Genomic DNA, 20485 nt, shown 5'->3' with positions numbered 1-20485 from the left:
GCCCCACGTCCCGCGCCTCTGCCTGTCCCCGCGCCGGCGCCGCTGCCCGACCCGCCGCACAGGCCGGAGGGAGGGGCCCAGGCGGGGCTGCGGACGGGCCGGGGGAGGGGGCGACTCAAGTGCTGAAGACCCACCCACGTCCCGCCCACCGCCGCGGAGATCCCGCCCACTCCCCGCCCGCTCTCCCCTCCCGAGTCCGCCCCGTATCGAGTCGGTCACCCCCCCGCCCCACGCCCGCGGCTTCTGTGGGCGCTGCCTCCGCTGTCGCGCTGTGGAGCAGGTGAGCCGGATCCCGGATCCCGGATCCCGGATCCCGGATCCCAGCCAGCTGCTTCTGGCTCCCGAGGGCTCCGAGGGAGGGGCGGTGTAGTTGGTCTCAGGGACTGGGATAAGGCTTGGTCCAGAAAAGGCAGCTTGGGCAGCAGGGAGCTGGGACTCTGGGAGCCTGTTGGGGCTGCCTCCTGGAGGCACCCTTTCCGGCTTTCTTGTGGGGCTCCCGCGGAATATGCCAGTCTGGTTTCTGCTGAGCGGGGGAGGAAGGGATTGTCTGTGCCTCGGAACGGATGTCTGGGCAGAGAAAGGGCCGTCCCAGAGCTCTGGGAGAAGGGGCTGTTGGGGTACACCGGTGAAGGACTTGATTCGGCTCTAGCTTTCTGGCTTTCCCTCAGGAGCCCCTTCGTGAGGAAATTATGGTTCTAACCATCTAGCGACTTCCTCCTCACCCCAAAGACCGAGATCAATTCTCGGAATCATCACACTGTGGAAAAGAAAAGCAGCCCCGGTGGAAAATAATAAAAATAACTATGATAACAGTTAACAGAGTGCTTATTGTATGCCAGACACGGAACTAACCACTTTACATATATTATCTCATTTAATATTCATAACTTTAATAGGTAGCTTCTTTTATTAGCCCTGTTTTACTTTAGAACTGAGGACTTTGGCTCCCCTAGACGTTAAGTTAACCCTGATCACTTAGCTAGAAAATGGTAGAACTAGGATCTGAACCTTGCTTTTTAGGCCCCTCTTATTTATGGCCACTCGGAGATTCAGTACCTTTCATGTTTAAACTTCCCAGAGGACCATAAAGTGCTGGCTTATATGTGGGCCCCTACCTAATAATTAAACTCCAGTAAGATCACTGCAGGCTGTCCAAACCCAGGAAGCCTGCCTGGGAGCTGGAGTATCCGTGACAAAAAGCAAAGTCAGGTCTGAGTGGATCCTGGTGTTATGAGACTGACTGGGTTGCTCCTTCTCTCAGCCCTCCAGAGATTGGGAAGAATGTGGAAAGATTCTAGAGCTCTCCTTACCCGAAGAGCATAGAGGTGATGGCACCTGCCCTGGCTAAATCAAAGTGCTGTCAGGGAGCTTCTTGCCTCACACAAGGTTCCAATTTGGGCTCAACACCCGGGTACAGCAGGGCGGATGGGAACTGCCTCAGCCTCTCACTCACCCACCTGAATTCAAGCTGTGTGTCCCAATGTTTGTGAATGAGCCTAATACAGAACTCAAGCTTGATGTGGAGCTTTTGGCTAGGACTGCTGGACTACCCAGGACGAGGGGACTGGGGTCTGTATACTATTTTAACTCTCAGAAGGACTCCTTTCCTCAACCCTAGACTTCTCCCATGCAGTCCAACTTCTACTTAAAATTCTTCACAGTCTCCTGTATACAACGGGCAAAAGTCCTTAAACAGGGTCAAAATGCCCAGCCTTACTCTCTCGCCACCTTACTCTGTAGTCTTTCTCTAGCTACTCCCTCTTTACTTTCTATTCCTAGCAAACTGAAGTCTTCCTAATTCCTACTCAGGGGCTTTACACATGTTGGCTTCTCTAAAATGTTCTCCCCTACCCTGCCTGGCTGATGCTTACACAACCTTCAGGTCTCAGCTTCGAACCTGACTGTCCCCATCTCCACTCCACTTTAGGCTAGATGTCCCTCTTCTGTGCTCCCGTGGCTCCCTGTACTTCCTGTGTCCTAGGATTTATCATTGTATTGTAGTTGCCTGGTTACTTGTTCCAATCCCCAACTAGGCCATAAACACTGTGAGCAGGGACCGTGCTTTATTCACTGATGTTTCCCCAGAGTCTAGCGCAGTGCCTGGCAAATAAAAGCACTCAGTAAATATTTGCTGTGTGAATGAACGTATGAGGAAGGTCAGCCAGCCCCACCCATTCTGGACCTGGGCTCTTAAGATTCATAGCTATCATGGTGCTGGCCTGCAGGACAAATAAAGCTTTGGCTCCAACTGGGCTGAGGAGCTGGGGGAAGATGGGACTTCAGCTGTTGGGGCCTAGCTCTTCTGACCTGATTTCTGGCTAGGATTTTAGTGTATGATTAGGCTGTGCATGTCTCCACCCAGCCCACCCTCCTGGAGTCCCCCACAAATTGACCTCACTGGGCCTGCTTTTATGAAAGGTTTATTCCTAGTGCTAGGCCCCAATCTTCCAGGGCTCTGAGCACAATTAAACTGGGTGGGTGGGTGGGAGGAGACCCATTCAGATGCAGGGCCAGAAATGGGGCTCCCCATTATCCCCACCCCTTTGGTCCCAGTCCCCTTCTCTGCAATGGGCACGCATAGAGGAGGGACAAAGGATACTGGAGGCAACATCATTGGCCCAGGGGAGCCTTGGAAAAGCTACCACTGGCTAAGAGGGCCTTTAGAGTTTCTACCATTGGTCAGCAGGCAGACCCCAGGAGCTGGGTATAGGCCTGAGGAGTGATGCCATTGGCCAGGGAGTGGTCTTGTCATAGCCTTTGGCTGTGGAGTGGAAGGAAAAGATCTGGAAATGGAGCCCAGTGGCCAGGAGAATTTAGGACAGGGCAGCAGCTGCAGGGCCTACTGTCCCCCTCCCCACAGCAGCTTGGGTAAAACTGGTATCAGGCACCAGCCAGGGAGAGGGAGCCCAAGCCAGAGGGCAGGTGGCAGGGGATGTCCCATGTCCAATCTCCCCCACCCTGGGGTTAACCCTCCCAATGTCCTTCTTGATAGCCAGGTTGGACTGTGAGCAGCTCACTGCTCCTCTAGCCAGGAGGGCTTCTCAGCTCCTGGCGGCCGCAGCTTGATGTTGAACTGCTGCAGGGTCTGTTCCAGCTGTTTCTGGTTTCCAGCAAAGTAGGCGGACACGGCATTGTGGAAAAGCAGAAGCTGCTTGTGCATCACCTTGATCTGGGGGTCCAGGAGGGTCAGCTAAGGCTGGACTCATAAGCCCTCTGTCAAGGGCTATGAGCCTGAGCCTGAGCCCAGACCAGAGGCACTTTGGACTCTGCTCTGATGGTGCTTTTGGGTGGGGACTGAACTCCACCAAGGCAGTCAAAGCAGAAAGGGCACCCTGATAGGAGAAACCTGACTTGATTTGCTGGGCCTGGGGTTCTGGTATTCCCGCCCAGGGGTTGATTTTCCCCAGTTATGATCCTAGAACCAGCAACCAAATCCTCTAACAGAAAAGAGCCAGGAACTAGAAGGAGGGTAACTAGGCAAGGCCCAGGGGTTGAGGGAGTTTTAAGGGAACATCCCACTCTTTAGCCAGGCTGGGTTTTCCGATTCAACAACGGGGAGGGGCTCGAGAATGTTAGTGTCACAGATGGCAATGTGGGCTAGGGTCAAGGGGTTGGGGTTGGCACCTTGTTTTCTTCCAGGAACTTGAGCTTGATGGCCACATCTCCCCGCAGCTTCTCATACTTGTCCCGATGGGCCTGGAAAGTGGCTTGGGCGCTCTCAAGTCGGCCCCGTGTTCCCGCATCCCGGGGGCCTAGGCTCAGCTCCTCTAAATCTGTTCGATACGCGTCATATTCCAGCCTGGGAATGAGGGTGACACAGGCTGGTCTCCACTCATTTGTCCTCCACACATACTCTCCTTTGGATTCTTATGCCCCTACTGCCCAAATTTCCACCCATGCCAGCCAACTCCCCAAACCCTAGGCCCTGCCAGTGCCCACACCTGGCAGCCTCATACTGTTTGACAGTCATAAGTGTGTCTTCCATGGTCTTGGTGACCAATGTGTTGATGCTAGAGACAAAGAAGTTCACAGCCCCTAGCAGCGTCTCCCCATTCTTGCACAGCAGCTTCTGAGTCTCTGCATTGTAGCCAAATTCCTCCTGAGGGTAGAAGGCAGAGAAAGGCCGTGAGTAACAGATCCTGCCTGACTGGAGCTATAGGGCCCTTCACTCCCCTCCTCCCCAGGGAGGAAACTGACATTGAATCACACTGGAACACCCAAGGATTGCCTCCAGCAAGGCTCTCTCAGCCAAAAAGTTAGTGGGGCCACCCTGGGATGCCTAGGGTAGGAATATGAAGAGTGGGGGTTCTCAAATAAATTCACAGAAATGGAACAGGAAGAGCTAATGCAGCAGGCAGGGGGTGCTCCAATTAGGCCGAACACCACAGGCATTCTTGCCAATGCAGAGAAGGGTCACTTGTGAGGCATCCTCCCCCATCCCCTCCAACTTCTGGACCTCTGTACAAACCCTTAAGCTGCCTCCACAGGTGAGTGTTGCTGGGGACAGGGCTGGGCCCACCCTGGAGGGGTTCTCCCTGTGGGCTGCAGGAGGGAGGGAGGGAAACTGAGGGGTGACTGCCTGGGAGGGCCCTGGCCCAGTCCCCCCCACCCATCCCCCTTGGCCTGGCTGAGGCACCTGAAGCTCTGGGGACTTCTGGCTGAGGTCAGCAAAGGCATCACCCAGTGCATGCTGGGTCTGCAGCAGGCTGTAGAGGTGGGCTGTCAGTGCCCGGCCCAGCTGCAGGACACTCTCATACTTGCGCTTCGTCTCACGCAGCAACTCAATCTGCAGCTCTAGCTCCAGGTCCACAGTCCGGGAGCCTCGGCCAAATCGCTCTGATAACAGCTGCTTTGTACACTGATTGGGAAGTAGGGGAATAGGTCAGAGACCCTAGCACCCTCCCACAACAGGTACCTGCCCCAGCATCCCCAGGTTCCTGGTCTAAGCCATAGATGGGACATTGGGGTCTGGGGAGAAGGGAAAAGGGTACCCAAGGAAGTTTGGAAGATAGGAAAAGTTGTTTGAGTCCCACCTTGTATGTGTTGATGCCCCATTTCTTGACGATGTCAAACTTCTCTCCAGCGATGCCCCGAGCCACCTCATCTCCAGGGCCAGTGGGAGTGGCACTGTGAGATGGATGCCGGCCAGACCCTAAAGGACCAAGTTCTCTGACACCAGCCTCTCTCAGATACAACCAGACACCTCTGTGGCCCCATCCATACTTCCCTCCCAGCACATAAAAATGACATCTCTGAAGCAGCTGAATGCTTCAGACACAATGAGATCCTCCTGCTCACTAGGGGGAACTAGTACCTTGCACCCCAAGACCTAAATCCCAGCATACATCTCCATGAGTTCCTCTGGCCATCTTCTGATGGGGTCAATGATGATGGGATCTGGTAACAGGAAACCTGGTGACTTTCCCATGTGGAATCCCAGTCTGTGTAAGGTTCAGGGCTGTTTGTTCCTCTAAACTTTAGAGTCTGAAGTAAAACCCCCAGAAGTCTCACAAAGTTCCAAATAAGTCTTAAGCTCCAAACCAAGGGAACTCCTGTGAACTAGACATCTTAACCTGGCTCAGGTGGTGGCAGTAGAAAAAGGATAAAAAGGTGCATCTGAGGGGCTAAGTAGCAAGTGGTAGCAGAAGGCCAACGCTGGCAGCTGGTCTTCGGCTGAAGACATTGGGGTTCATACTGGCAGAAGTTCCCAAGACCACCAGACATAATTCAAGTGTCCCTAGGCATATCCTAAGCTCCCCAGAACCATTCCTGTCCCCACTGTGGACTCAAGCTTTTTGTCTCTGATCATTCATACCTGTTGGGATGAGTCCATCACCAGAGCCCCCATAGCCACCAGACACAATGCTGGTTTCATTAAGGTTGGGTCCTGACACCATCACCTGCTGGAGGTCCTAGAGGCCAGAGAAGAGGGAGGCTTCAGGAACATAGGGGCAGCTGAATCATTTTGGGGGTGGGAACAAGGTTGGATTGAAGCATCACAGAGAGAGCAAGGGATATCTGCACAGAATCAGAATGAAGATTTATAAAAAGATTGACAGGAGTTAGATAAGGGAAAGGCTACTGGAATGGAATAAGAGCCCAGAGTTTGAGTTGGGATTTGATTAGGAGAAGAATCAAAGAAAAGCACCTGCTCCAGCCCATCATCCTCAGGAAGCTGCCCAGCTTCACCGTTCCCGTGAATAGGGATCTCCATTGTGGCTGCCTTCCCTAAGATCCCGTCCGTCATGGCTGGGGCAGGGACTGGAGTCAAAGTCTCCACCCCTGGGCCCTGCAAAGCCCAACACAGGTGGTTTTGGGAAGTTGCCAGCACTCCAGAAGGGGAAGACCTCTCTTGCCATTTCTGAGGTTTTAGAGCTTATCCCCAGCACTTAAGCATGTCCTGGGTTCAGCTACCACTCCTTTCCCTAGATATATGAATTTATCCTCTCCAAGGTGCACATTTTTATACATGCACACCTAGGTCTCAGGTGTCTTCTCATAACCTCCCAAGCCCACCAGGACTCAGGTAATCATTCATTCATTCAACAGATGCTAGATGAGTGCCTACATTGTGTCAGGCACGATTTGAGGCCCTGGGAATACAGCAGTAAACAACAGAGATAAAGTCTGTGCCCTCTTGGAGCTTATTCCATTCAGGTGTGTCTTCCCCCCTCCTCCCACCAGGAGATGAACCCCTTCCCAGGGCTCTGGTGCCCACTCGCCATTCAGGTATGTGCTGCACTGCTTGTCCTTTCCCACTCCTTTAGTGTTTCTTCCCCCTTCCTTCAAGTGGTCGCTCCTTCCTCCATCCCACGCACCTCTTTCTCCTTCTCAGGCCCTCCCTACCAGGCCTTAGTTGAATCAGTTGGTGTATGTTTCCCGCCTCTGGTAAAAGCCTCTTCCTTCCAGGACATAAGTGATCCCTTCCAAAGTCAGTTATGTCTTCCCAGGTGTGTGAGTCCCCGCCCCTCCCCCATTCACCTGGGCATCAGGTGTGCGCTCATCCTTCCCCAGTGCTCAGGAGCATCTTGCCCTCAGGTTTGTGCGTTCAACTCCCTCTCGCCCAAGTATGTCCCTCTCACCTCGGGCCGGGCCGTTCTTCCCCTCAGGGCGCCAGACCCGGGCGGCGCGGGGACCTCGGGCTCCAGTTCCCGTCGCGATCCTAGCCGCAGGTCAGGGACTCGGCGGAAGTGACGTCCCCTCCCGGGCAGAAGAAGCCGGCCACGTCGCAGATTATAAGGGCGGAAGTGACGTTGGCTGCCGAGGGCAGGGCGATCCTTGAGCCAACCCCTCAGTCCTTGGGGAACGGCCAGAGATTACTTCCGGGGTGTTTTCAAGCTGAAACGGAAGAGATGTAGGCGGGCGCCGGCGGCGTGATGGAGCAGCAGCAGCAGCTGAGAAACGTGAGTCGGGATTAAGTTGCTCCAGAGCCATACCTTCAGCTCCCATGCCTGTTAACGTCGCGGGTACCCCAAAGAGCCAGGGATCCGAGGGCTGAGAACTTCAGGCTGTGGTGCGCGACCCAGGGCAACCCCGGGAGGCTGGGCTGAATTGAGGGACACCTTATCGCTGAGTTCCTGGTCCCTTTTACCGGCAGTTGCGGGACTTCCTGTTGGTCTACAATCGGATGACAGAACTCTGCTTCCAGCGCTGCGTGCCCAGCCTGCACCACCGAGCTCTGGACGCTGAGGAGGTGGGGGCCTGAGTAGGGTTAGGGAGGTTATCCTCGATCCTCAAAGTTCACGGTAGTCAGCTTCCCAACCCCACCTCTCATTTCCACTTCTGGCCTTGGCCTTTTCACGGCCTTCACCCCTAGGCTGGGGTTGGGGAAGGAAGGAGATGGGGCCTGACAGGACCCCTTTGGCCCCTACTTCCACCCTATCTTCTTTTTAGGAGGCCTGTTTGCACAGCTGTGCTGGGAAGCTGATCCATTCCAACCACCGTCTCATGGCCGCTTATGTGAAGCTCATGCCTGCCCTGGTACAGCGCCGCATCGCAGACTATGAGGCTGCCTCAGCCATGCCAGGTGTTGCTGCTGAACGGCCTGGAGCCTCGCCATCTGGCACCTAGCTGTTTCCCACCCCAGAAGGGGGGGGGCTGGACGGACCCTTGGGCTGAGTAGAGCTTGTACAGAGAACGTGAGGAGTAGCCTGAGAGATGGGTACCTTTGCTCCTTTTCCTGGAGCTAATAAACCTGCTTTTTTACTGTGTTTCATTGGGGGGTGGGGGGGGGGAGGAGGGGAGGAACCCACTTTATTGGCACCATCATTTGTTTTGTCAGTTAGTGCATATCTATTAACTTCAGCTCTGGCTGCCAAGAAGTTGCCTTCTGTGTGGAGAAGGAAAACCTCAGTATCCCAGGCTCCTGGTTAAAGTAGGGTCTGTGGATACAGTTTTAAGGTTGGTGTGAGCAACAGGATGTTGGTTCCTGCCCAGATGACAAAATATGAGCCCTGTCTAGCTGTCCTTGAGACTGAAATGGCTCATTTGTGAGCCAAGTATATGTTAGTTCATAACTGTTTTTTCATGGACTATATCTTTTAAGAAAGGATTCTGCCAAGTCTAGGGAAGGCAGGAGATACCAAGAAACCACAGGGCTTCTAGGTGCTACCTCCTATGAAATTAGTGACATAGAACAGAGATGAAACTTGTAAGAATTCTGGAGTGTTCTGGAACTTCTACCATTTCCCTGGGCCACTTTCTTAATATTTTCTGTCTTCTCAGGATGAGCAATAAAAGCTTTAAACAGTGGAGGTCTGTGTGCTTGTCTTCAGGAGCAGCCAGGAAGGGGAAAACTTGGGGAAACATATTTTGTAATACAGCCAGACTTCAAGGGGAGAAACTCAAGGGAGAAGTAGAAGGCAATTTCTGAGCAGCCAGGGCTGAAACCAACAGGTACGCACTAACCGACAGAACAAAGAACGGTGCCGATAAAGGATTAAAAAAAAAGATAAGGCCACGTCTTTGGGACCTCTTTAATGTTTCCTCAATATTTCACCCCTTGTCTAACCCCAAAACCCACTGCTATCGAGTCGATTCTCACTCAGCGAGCCTATAGGACACAGTATGACTGCCTCTTAGGGTTTCCAAGGAGTGCCTGGTGGATTTGAACTGCTGACCTTTTAGTTAGGAGCCATATCTCTTAACCACTACTCCACTAGGAAACTCCTAACTCTAGCTCTTTCACTGTCCTACCCTACATTGTTCCCACTGTACCTATTCTGTGATTTCTAATTCCACTGTCCATTCTTTCTTCATTTATTGCCTTCCTTGTAGAATTTATTTCTGTATTCACCTGTCTGGCTTATCACTCTATCACTCCATTTTCTTGCTGTCCTTGGCCCCTTCATATCAATCCAGATGTTTTATCTTTTCTATTTCTCCATTCAGGCTGTTAGAGAAAAAAAACAATTGTATAATGGACACCACTAAAAATTCATGGTCTCCAACCTCAGTCAAGCCCTTACAACCAATAAGCAATCCTTTATATATTCCTTGGTGGTGCAGTGGTTAAGAGCCATGGCTGCTAACCAAAAGGTCAGCGGTTTGAATCCACCAACCACTCCTTGGAAACCCTATGGGGCAGTTCTCGATCCTATAGGGTCTCTATGAGTCAGAATTGACTAGTCGGTGATGGGTTTTTTTTGTTTGTTTTCCTTTTTTATGTTCTTAATCTATTCCTCCTAATCACCACAGCAGTTATTTTACACCTTTTACCTTCAACTATCCTTCATTAAATGACTGTGGTTCATTTTTCACAGGAAATTGAAGCTCTTAGACACTGGCTCCCACAATTAAAAAAAAAAAGTTACAACTGCCTACAAAGCAGACATTCCATCCCTTCTACAGATCAGGAAGTAGCAGACCCTGAATTAAAACACAGATCTGACTTCGAAGTCCATGTTCTTTTTACTATACCAGGCTGCCTCTCAATATCTATTAAGAACCCACTTTATATAGGTTATGATGTTGGTATAGATCATGCTTTGTCTTAATTTTTATAACAAAACCACAAGTAAGAGGTATTATCCCCACTTAATAGATGATAAAGCAAGAATCCAGAATGTATACTGGAGCACCATCTTACACACAATTACTTATTGAGAAAACTGGCTCCAAGTAGTGTTTTACCCTCTTTAGCTGCTATCTCTTGAGTGGAAAGGTTTGTTAGGAAGGTGAAAGTTGCTGATCAGAAAACTCCGTACTGACAGGCTTTATGTCTGCCCAATAAAATCCTCCCCTTGGAAAGTATAAACAGGTGAAACAATTGGGCGACCTCCCAACTTCCAGAGGCAGGAGAACGGAATGTTGTGCTGCTGGTGGAAGAATTCTTCCACAGCAACATTCGTGTGTATCCTTGCAATAAACTTCCATTGTCAATTATCTGTATTTCCTCTCCATATCACGAACCTAGTAACTTTGGAAACCCTGGTGGCATAGTGGTTAAGTGCTATGGCTGCTAACCAAAGGGTCGGCAGTTCAAATCCGCCAGGCGCTCCTTGGAAGCTCTATGGGGCAGTTCTACTCTGTCCTATAGGGTCGCTATGAGTCGGAATCGACACGATGGCGCTGGGTACTGGGTTTAGTAACTGCTGAAGAAAGGCTAGGAACAGAGATCTGTCTGATATGAGAAAAACCTTGTTCCTATTACTGCACCTCCTGTAGTCACTAAATCTCAGGTCTTGCCATAAAGTGGAATCCATTGTGAAAACAAGGACAATGTGATGTTTCAGGCACAACACAGGAATAAATGTTAACAATGCTTTATAGCATCACACACACACAAGATAGGGTTGGTTTTCCTGCCATTGTCCTGTCAGAACTTACTGCCTGTTCCCTGGGAAATTCTCATTTCTTTGAGGATATTCAACCGTACCACCCTTTCTCATTACTTGTCCTGAGTAACTACCACTCTCTTGCCACTTGCCTCTAAATATCTAGGCCATGGTCTTTCTGTATATCCATTGATACTTTAATGTCTACATGGACAGTCCAGTATTTTGGTCTCTTAGTTCCTTGACCCAAGCGCTAATAATTTCTACTCTGTCTTAGCTACCTACTCCCTGGCCATTGACATCACCCCAAACTGCTCTATCTTCAAATGCTATTACTGGCATCTCATTCACTGACCATGTTTGTTTATTGAACTATTCCTTCTACAACCATTCTTTGATTTCGCTGGAGCATTCAGGCCATTGCTGCTTCTACCTTCTATTAGCACCTTGCTGTCTTCAGGTTTGTATCCAGCTTGAATTCTAGTGATTTTTCTGCAGTGGGCTAAATTTCTTTGCCTCTCATCTCTTTGTCAGATAAAGTGAAACATTTATGCCTGCGTTTTGGACAGCTGAATGTTGCCCAGTGAAATCACTATGGAGCAGATTTATACCACTGTGAGTCTATGGTGCCCAACTTCAGACTGAATCTCAGCCCCTATAATCCTACTAGATCTTTCTGGTCATTTCTCCTGCTTTCTGCAAGGACAATTTCAAACCAGTATTCATAACCCTCTTATTACATACCCTTCAATTCACTTTCTGCATGTAACCTTAGTTCATAGACAAAAGTAGAAACTATCAAATGGGAATCTTATTCACCCATCTATACCTGCCTTATCCTCTTCTCTTACCCTTCTGTCTAAACAGAGGAAGCACGCCTCTTATCTAAGGTCAATGCTTATTCCTGTGATCTGAGTCCTAGTCCTTTCTTTGGAATTTATGACTTCCTTCCACGGTACTAGGTTCTGATCAGTGTTTAAGCAAGCTGAAGAGTCTTCTATTAACAGACTATTCTGGACTCCATTTCCCCTCCAGTTACCATGCTATCTTCCACTTTACAGCTAAACTTTTCAAAACAGTTGTTTACTTTGGCCCTTTCCATCTTAGAGGTCTGTAACCCTGGTTCATGACGGTGACCTTTATATCCCTGAATCCAGTGATTATTTCCCAGTCCTTGGCTTGCTTTGCTTCTCAGTAGCACTTGGTATTATTTACTAGTTCCTCATCATTGATCTGCTTCCCTTGGTGCCTGTGAGTCTACTCTCTTGGCTTTACTACTACCTCTTTGATTGCAGCTTTTTAGCCTCCCTTTGCAGGCTCAAACTTCTCCCAGCCTTTTAAAAGTTTGTCTAGGTCCTGTTCTTTCTCAGCCTCATTTTTCAGAGAGTTTCATCCCCACTCCAGGCCTCATCTATTGAAAGCTCCCAGATCCCTCCCTCCAGCTCCTTTCATCTCCACTTAGGTGTCTCAAAACATCCCCCAAAACTTAACATGTTTAAAGCCAAACTCGTAACCTTTGCCCCTATGGCTAGTACTCATTCAGTTGCAGAAGCTAGAAACCACCTGGGCACATCCCTCTTTCTCACCCCTCATGCAATTGCTTCTCCCCATATTCACTTTTCCACTCGGCCAATCCATTTCCACTGATCAGCCAGGAAAACACAAACTGATGCTTAAAACCTTGTAATAGCTTCCATTATTCTGATATAAACCAACTAAATATGACCTATAAGGCCCTGCATAATCCAGCCCCTGCCTACCTCCAGCTGTGTGTTATCAGTGACTGTCAAAGAGTGAACTGTCAGTATAGTTTGCTGAATTGAGTCACACTTAACTCTCTCCTCTCTGTGCTCCAACTTCACTGGCCTTTCAGTTCCTCTAAAAAAAAAAAAATTTTTTTTTTTGCTCTATTCCTTTGCAGCATATCTGCACCTTTCCCTCTTTACCTACTTAACTCCAACTCATTCCTGAGATCTTGGTTCAAATACTATTTCCTCAAAGATCTCTTAGACTCCATAAAAAAAACCCATTGCCATCGAGTCAATTCTGACTCATAGCCACCCTATAGGACAGAGTAGAACTGCCCCATAGAGTTTCCAAGGAGTGCCTGGTGGATTCAAACTGCCGACCTTTGGGCTAGTAGCCATAGTGTTTAACCGCTACGCAACCAGGGTTTCCTCTCAGACTCCAGCTATCATAATTCCTCATGCTTTTGCTATGTCACACTTCTAACAGTTTGTATGCCTCATTAGGGCAAAGCCCATGTTTCTCTTGGTCACCATTGTGTCCTTAACATAGTGACTGACACATAAAATGTGCTTTATTAAATATTTGTTGAATGAATATCTTTCAGTCTTTCCCAGTTCAAACCATTATTAACATAACCAGAGAAAGGCTTTCTATCAAAAGAGACAGAAATGAGCCTATAAATTTAATTGCCAATGATTATATATGTTTTTCATCCAAAATCTCACTGAGTGATATCTTCTACCCTTACTATTCACAGAACAATCAGCACCTGAAAGCCCTCATCTGGATCAAATCATTCTTTCCAGTTTGCTCTCAATTTGTATAAAAACAAACAAACATAAAATCTGTTGTCATTGATTTGATTCTGACTCATAGTGACCCTATAGGACAGAGTAGAACTGACTCGTAAGGTCTCTAAGACTGTAATCTTTACGGAAGCAGACTCCCACATATTTCTCCCGATGAGTGGCTAGTGGGTTCAAACCACCGACCTTTCAGTTAGCAGTCGAGTGCTTAACCACTGTGCTACTATACAGCCATGGTAGTCAGAACAGCCTAGTACTGGTACAATGACAGACACATAGACCCATATAATAGAATTGAGAACCGAGAAGTAAATTAATCGACATATGGACAGCTGATCTTTGACAAAGTGTCAAGTCCATTAAATGGAGAAGAGAAAGTCTCTTTAACAAATGGTGCTGGCAAAACTGCGTATTCATTTGCAGAAAAATGAAACAAGATTCATACATCACACCATACACAAAAACTAACTCAAAATGGATCAAAGACCTAAATGGAAAACCTAAAACTATAAACATCATGGAAGAAAAAATAGGGACAATGCTAGGGGTCCTAATATATGGCACAACTAGAATACTAAACAAATAAAAATGCACAAACAACAGAAGATAAACTAGAAAACCGGGATCTCCTAAAAGTTAAACACTTATACTCATCAAAAGAGTAAAAAGAGAACCTACAGACTGGAAAAGAAAAAAAAATTGCCTACGATATACTCGACAAGAGCCTAATCTGTAAAATTTATAGAAAACGTTAACACCTCAACAACAAAAAGACAACCCAATTAAAAAATGGCCAATGGACATTGTCATGGATTTAATTGTGTCCCCCCAAGATATGTGTCAACTTGGATAGGCCATGATTCCCAGTATTGTGTGGTTGTCCTCCATTTTGTAATCTGATGTAATTATCCTATGTGTTGTAAATCCTTAATCTCTTTCTGTGGTTTATGAGGCAAGGCTGTTATTGTCGTTAGGTGCTGTCGAGTCGGTTGCGACTCTAGCGACCCTATGCACAACAGAACGAAACACTGGCCGGTCCTGAACCATCCTTACAATTGTTGTTATACTTGAGCTTATTGTTGCAGACACTGTGTCAACCCACCTTGTTGAGGGTCTTCCTCTTTTCTGCCGACCCTGTACTCTGCCAAGCATAATGTCCTTCTCCAGGGACTGATCCCTCCTGACAACATGTCCAAAGTGTGTAAGACACAGTTTCACCATCCTTGCCTCTAAGGAGCATTCTGGCAGCACTTCTTCTAAGACAGATTTGTTCGTTCTTTTGGCAGTCCATGGTATATTCAATATTCTTTCCCAACACCACAATTCAAAGGTGTCGACTCTTCTTCGGTCTTCCTTATTCATTGTCCAGCTTTCACATGCATGTGATGCGATTGAAAATACCATGGCTTGGGTCAGGCACACCTTAGTCTTCAAGGTGACATCTTTGCTCTTCAACACTTTGGAGAAGTCCTTTGCAGCAGACTTACCCAATGCAATGGATCTTTTGATTTCTTGACTCTTGCTTCCATGGTTGTTGATTGTGGATTCAAGTAAAATGAAATCCTTGACAACTTCAATCTTTTCTCAGTTTATCACGATGTTGCTCATTGGTCCAATTGTGAGGATTTCTGTTTTCTTTATGTTGAGGTGCAATCCATACTGAAGGTTGTGGTCTTTGATCTTCATTAGTAAGTGCTTCAAGTCCTTTTCACTTTCAGCAAGCAAAGTTGTGTCATCTGCATAACGCAGGTTGTTAATGAGTCTTCCTCCAATCCTGATGCCCCATTCTTCTTCATATAGTCCAGCTTCTTGTATTATTTGCTCAGCATACGGATTGAATAGGTGTGGTGAAAGAATACAACCCTGCTGCACACCTTTCCTGACTTTGAACCAATCCGTATCCCTTTGTTCTATCTGAACAACTGCCTCTTGATCTATGTCAAGGTTCCTCATGAGTACAATTATGTGTTCTGGAATTCCCATTCTTCTCAATGTTATCCATAATTTGTTATGATCCACACAGTAAAATGCCTTTGCACAGTCAATAAAACACAGGTAAACATCCTTCTGGTATTCTCTGCTTTCAGCCAGGATCCATCTGACATCAGCAATGATATCCCTGGTTCCATGTCCTCTTCTGAAACTGGCCTGAATTTCTGGCAGTTCCCTGTCGAAATATTGCTGCAGCCACTTTGAATGATCTTCAGCAAAATTTTGCTTGCCTGTGATATTAATGACATTGTTCTATAATTTCCACATTCAGTTCGATCACCTTTCTTGGGAATAAGCATAAATACGGATCTCTTCCAGTCATGTGTCTGTCAGTTTGTCATACTGTGGGGGCTCGCGTGATGCTGTGATGCTGGAAGCTGTGCCACCAGTATTCAGATACCAGCAGGGTCACCCATGGAGGACAGGTTTCAGCTGAGCTTCCAGACTAAGACAGACTAGGAAGAAGGACCCAGCAGTCTACTTCTGAAAAGCATTAGCCAGTGAAAACCTCATGAATAGCAGCGGAGCATTGTCTGATATAGTGCTGAAAGATGAGCCCCCCAGGTTGGAAGGCACTCAAAAGATGACTGCGGAAGAGCTGCCTCTTCAAAGTAGAGTTGACCTTAATGACGTGGATGGAGTAAAGCTTTCGGGATGTTCATTTGCTGATGTGGCATGACTCAAAATGTGAAGAAACAGCTGCAAATATCCATTAATAATCGGAACCTGGAATGTACGAAGTATGAATCTAGGAAAATTGGAAATCATCAAAAATGAAATGGAATGCATAAACATCAATATCCTAGGCATTAGTGAGCTGAAATGGACTGGTATTGGCCATTTTGAATCAGACAATCATATAATCTACTATGCTGGGAATGACAACTTGAAGAGGAATGGTGTTGCATTCATTGTCAAAAAAAAAAAAAATTCAAGGTCTATCCTGAAATACAACGCTATCAGTGATAAGATAATATCCATATAAGGCAAGATTAGGTTATGTTAAAGAGGATTAGGGTGGGATGCAGCACTCTTTCTTAGGTCATAGCCCTGATCCTATGTAAGGGGAGTGTAGCCTGCATCACCATTTATCTTAAAAGACAAGAGGAAAGAGAAGCAAGCAGAGGGATTGGGACCTCATACCACCAAGAAAGAATAGCCAGTAACAGAGCATGTCCTTTGAACCTGAGGTCCCTGCACTGAGAAGTTTCTAGACCAGGGGAAGATTGATGACAAGGACCTTCCCCCAGAGCCAATAGAGAAAGCCTTCCCCTAGAGCTGGCACCCTGAATTTGGACTTCTAAACTGTGAGGGAGTAAACTTCTCTTTGTTAGAGCCATCCACTTGTATTTCTGTTATAGCAGCACTAGATAACTATGCAGATACATAGGTAGGTATGTATGCTGAATAGGAGAGGGCATATGGGAGTACATGCAAGTACATATATGGGTTTGGCAATGGATATTTTTACATATATGTATGTGCTGCATCTATATTCATATATACAAAAGAGCACACGGCACAGTCATGGAAATACCCTAGACATAACCAGACACTTTGCAGGACTGAGTTACCGTACTTGAGGGCTAGGGACCATTGTCTCGGGGGACATATAGGTCAACTGGCTTAACGTAGTTGATAAAGACAATGTTCTACATCTGTGGTGTAATGGATCATTTACATGGCCTTTCTCACCATGGTCTTGTAACTCCCACCAAAAGACTGGGTGGGGCTATGCAAATTAGGTGCTTGTGCCCCACCAAGGGAATTGGATAGCTTGCTAATAAAGTAAATAAGGTGCATGGCACCATTGTGGGGGTGAGACCATGCAAATAAGGTGTATGGAACTATAATGAGATTAGTCAGTTTTGCCATTCTGCTGGGCTTCAGCTGTTTATCTTGATTCTCCTTCTCCCTTGTGAAGTTAGAGGAGGTCACACACCCGGCCACACCACTTTTACAATATCCCACTTTGGTGAGTAGGATCTGGGGTCTTAAAAGCTTGTGATTGGCCATCTAAGATACAACTATTGATCTCTGTCTGGAGCAAAGGAGAGTGAAGAAAACCAGACTCAAGGAAACAATTAGCCCAAAGGAAAAATGGACCACAGGAACCACAGCCTCCGTTAGCCCGAGACCAGAAGAACTAGATGGTGCTCAACTACCATTACTGACAGCTCTGACTAGAATCACAATAGAAGGTCCCGGTTACAGTGGGGAAAAAACGTAGAACAAAATTCGAATTCATAAGAAAAAGACTGGACTTCCTGCTCTGAGAGAGACTGGAGGAACCCTCAAGACAATGGCCCTTAGATACCCTTCTAACATGAAACTGAAACCATTCCCAGAGATCATCTTTCAGCCAAATAGTAGACAGGCCTATAAATAAACAATAACACCCATGAGGAAACTGCTGCTATATAAGACCAAAGGGCAAAATCTGCCCAAAAGCAATGATGAGAAGGCAGGAAGGGGCAGGAAAACTGAACAAGTGAAAATGGAGAACTCAGGATAGTTATGGGGAGAGTGTTGACACATTGAGGGGGTAGAAACCAATGCCACAGAACAATTTGTGTATAAACTATTGAATGGGAAACTAATTTGCTGTTTCAACCTTCACCTAAAAAGCACATTTAAAAAAAAAGAGAATGGCTATTGGGAGGTACCCCCAATCCATTTTCCACACTAGCCAAGAGTGATTCCCGCAAAATACAAATTTAACCACATTATTCATCTACTTAATGCTTTCTCTGGCATACTCCTTAGCATGGCTAATAAAGCTTTCTCTCATTAGGTCACAGCTGACCTCTCTGGCCTCATCTTCAACCCCCTTTCCTCAGTTTTTGATTCTCATCCTCGGTTATAGAAGGACCATTTTTTTTGTACTGCTTGGATACACCATGCTGATTCTGGACTCTGTTTTCTCTTTTTTGGTTATGTCTCACATTCATCCATATATTTACATTTTTCACAAATATTTGAACAACTGCTTTTATTAAACTGTGTTAAGGTCTGCAGACAGAGGTAAATGAGACAGATGCAACCCTATTCTCTTGGAACTTAAGGTAGATATATAAAGGCCTATATAAAACAAATAGTCACAATTGTGATGAATGTTATGAAGAATATGTACATTGTAGTAAAATGTACAAACAGTTGGAGTTAGAAAACCAAAAGGGAAGAACATGCTTGGCATTTGTCAAGCTGAAAGAATAGAATAAAAAATTTAAGCCTCAAGTTGCAATACTGAAGGATTCTATGGGCAAAATATTGAACCACGCAGAAAGCATCAAAAGAAGATGGAAGGAATATACAACCACTGGACCAAAAAGAATTGGTCGATATTCAACCATTTCATGAGTTAGCATATAATCAAGAACCGATGGTACTGAAGAAAGAAGACCAAGCTGCATAGAAGGCATTGTGGAAAAACAAGGCTCCAAGAACTAATGGAATATCAACTGAGATGTTTCAACAAACGGATGCAGTGCTGGAGGTGCTCACTCATCTATGCCGAGAAATTTGGAAGACAGCTACCTGGCCAACAGACTGGAAGAGATCCATATTTGTGCCCATTCTGAAGAAAGCTAATCCAGCAGGATGTGGGAATTATCGGACAGTATAAAAAAAAAAAAATTTTTATCATTAGTATTAAAAAAAAAATTTTTTTATCATTAGTATTGCTACACAATATTACACACAAGTAATACAAGTAAAATTTTGCTGAAGATCATTCAAAAGTGGTTGCATCAGTACACCGACGGGAATGCTAGAAATTAAAGCTGGATTTAGAAGAGGATGTGGAACAAGGAATATCATTGCTGATGTCAGGTGAATCTTGGCTGAAAGCAGAGAATACAAGAAAGATGTTTACCTGTATTTTATTTATTATGCAAAGGCAATCAACTGTGTGGATCATAACAAATTATGAACAACATTGCAAAGAATGGGAATTCCAGACACTTAACTGTGCTCATAAGGAACCTGTACATAGACCAAGAGGCAGTCATTCGAACAGAACAAGGAGACACTGCTGCTTTAAAGTCATGAAACGTGTGTATCAGAGTTGTATCCTTTCACCATATTTATTCAATCCATACACTGAGCAAATAATCCGAGAAGCTGGACTACATGAATACAATGCAGGATCAGGATTGGAGGAAGACTTATTAACCACCTGTGTTATGCAGATGCCACAACCTTGCTTGCTGAAAGTGATGAGGATTTGAAGCATTTACTGATGAAGATCAAAGATCACAGCCTTCAGTATGGATTACACCTCAACCTAAACAAAACAAAAACCCTCACAACTGGACCAATAACTAACATCATAGTAAACAGAGAAAATACTGAAGTTGTCAAAGATTTCATTTTACTTTGGTCCGCAATCAACACCCATAGAAGCAGCAATCAAGAAATCAAATGACGGAGGAGGCAGAGCCAAGATGGCGGAGCAGACAGACGCTTCTGGTGAGCCCTCCTTACAACAAAGACCCAAAAAAACAAGAGAAACCAGTATATTTGTGACAAGCTGGGAGCCCTGAGCATCAAAGGCAAGCTTAGACAATGAACTGAGGGGCAGGGGGAAGAAGAAACCGTTCAGAAGTGGAGAGGAGTTACCGGACCTGAATTGCAGGGAGCCCTCAGGCACCATTCCTGGAGCGGTGGCTGCGGGCAGGCTGGTACTAGCATTTGGCCTCAGTTTTCTCAGGGAGAAGCAGCCAGCTGCACAGCCTACTCACACCTCCAGAACCTAAAATCGGCGCTCTCAGCAAAAGCTAAGTACTTGCGTGTATTTTACCACGGCCCCCTGCCCCCCCATCCCCAAGCCAGCTTCAGCAGCTGAATCCCTGGGCCTGAGATAGGGCCTGTTGAGCACCTAGAGCAATCCTCCCAGCCTTGGGGAAGGAAAAAATTTGCAGTTCGGGGGAAAAGATAATTTGCTAGCTCCATTAACCAGAGGAGCTCAGGACAGAAGCGGCTCCTCTCTAGGCATAAACCATCCGTGGACCTTGAGCACCTTTCCCTTCTGCATGGACCTGTGTGGGGCTATTTCAGGAGAATAGGCCCTTGTTGGAAAACTCCAACCATTTCAGCTGTACGGTGGAGAGGTGGGTGTTTGAAGTTTGACATTGCTTTGCCTATTAAACAAGGTCCTCACCT

General features: G+C 46.7%; 2 protein-coding genes across 4 annotated transcripts; one reads left to right on the top strand and one right to left on the bottom strand.

Moving 5' to 3' along the window:
* Nucleotides 1-249: 249 nt before the first annotated feature.
* ARFIP2 (ADP ribosylation factor interacting protein 2) lies at nt 250-7209 on the bottom strand. 2 transcript variants are annotated; one of them, XM_010592267.3, is made up of 8 exons: nt 7083-7209; nt 6149-6289; nt 5816-5912; nt 5034-5152; nt 4637-4858; nt 3942-4099; nt 3625-3799; nt 250-3169 (listed from the first exon to the last, which is right to left on the bottom strand). In XM_010592267.3, exons 2-8 carry the CDS (start codon nt 6245-6247, stop codon nt 3014-3016), a joined length of 1026 nt encoding a protein of 341 aa, XP_010590569.1. In that variant the 5' UTR covers nt 6248-6289; nt 7083-7209; the 3' UTR covers nt 250-3013. The 2 variants fall into 2 exon arrangements, with proteins under 2 accessions (XP_010590569.1, XP_010590571.1); XM_010592269.3 differs by having other exon boundaries at nt 2471-3169; nt 6982-7184.
* Nucleotides 7210-7292: 83 nt separating this feature from the next.
* On the top strand, nt 7293-18955 carry TIMM10B (translocase of inner mitochondrial membrane 10B). 2 transcript variants are annotated; one of them, XM_003412218.4, is made up of 3 exons: nt 7293-7403; nt 7598-7693; nt 7894-18954. In XM_003412218.4, the coding sequence occupies exons 1-3, from the start codon at nt 7377-7379 to the stop codon at nt 8068-8070; spliced, it is 300 nt and encodes a 99-aa protein (XP_003412266.1). In that variant the 5' UTR covers nt 7293-7376; the 3' UTR covers nt 8071-18954. The 2 variants fall into 2 exon arrangements, with proteins under 2 accessions (XP_003412266.1, XP_064144587.1); XM_064288517.1 differs by having other exon boundaries at nt 7403-7513; nt 7894-18955.
* Nucleotides 18956-20485: the final 1530 nt, after the last annotated feature.

This window comes from Loxodonta africana, chromosome 7 (genome assembly GCF_030014295.1).
Source record: "Loxodonta africana isolate mLoxAfr1 chromosome 7, mLoxAfr1.hap2, whole genome shotgun sequence".
Classification (NCBI taxonomy): domain Eukaryota; kingdom Metazoa; phylum Chordata; class Mammalia; order Proboscidea; family Elephantidae; genus Loxodonta; species Loxodonta africana.
Note: the sequence above shows the minus strand (reverse complement) of the source record. Positions and strands in the feature narration are given on the sequence as shown.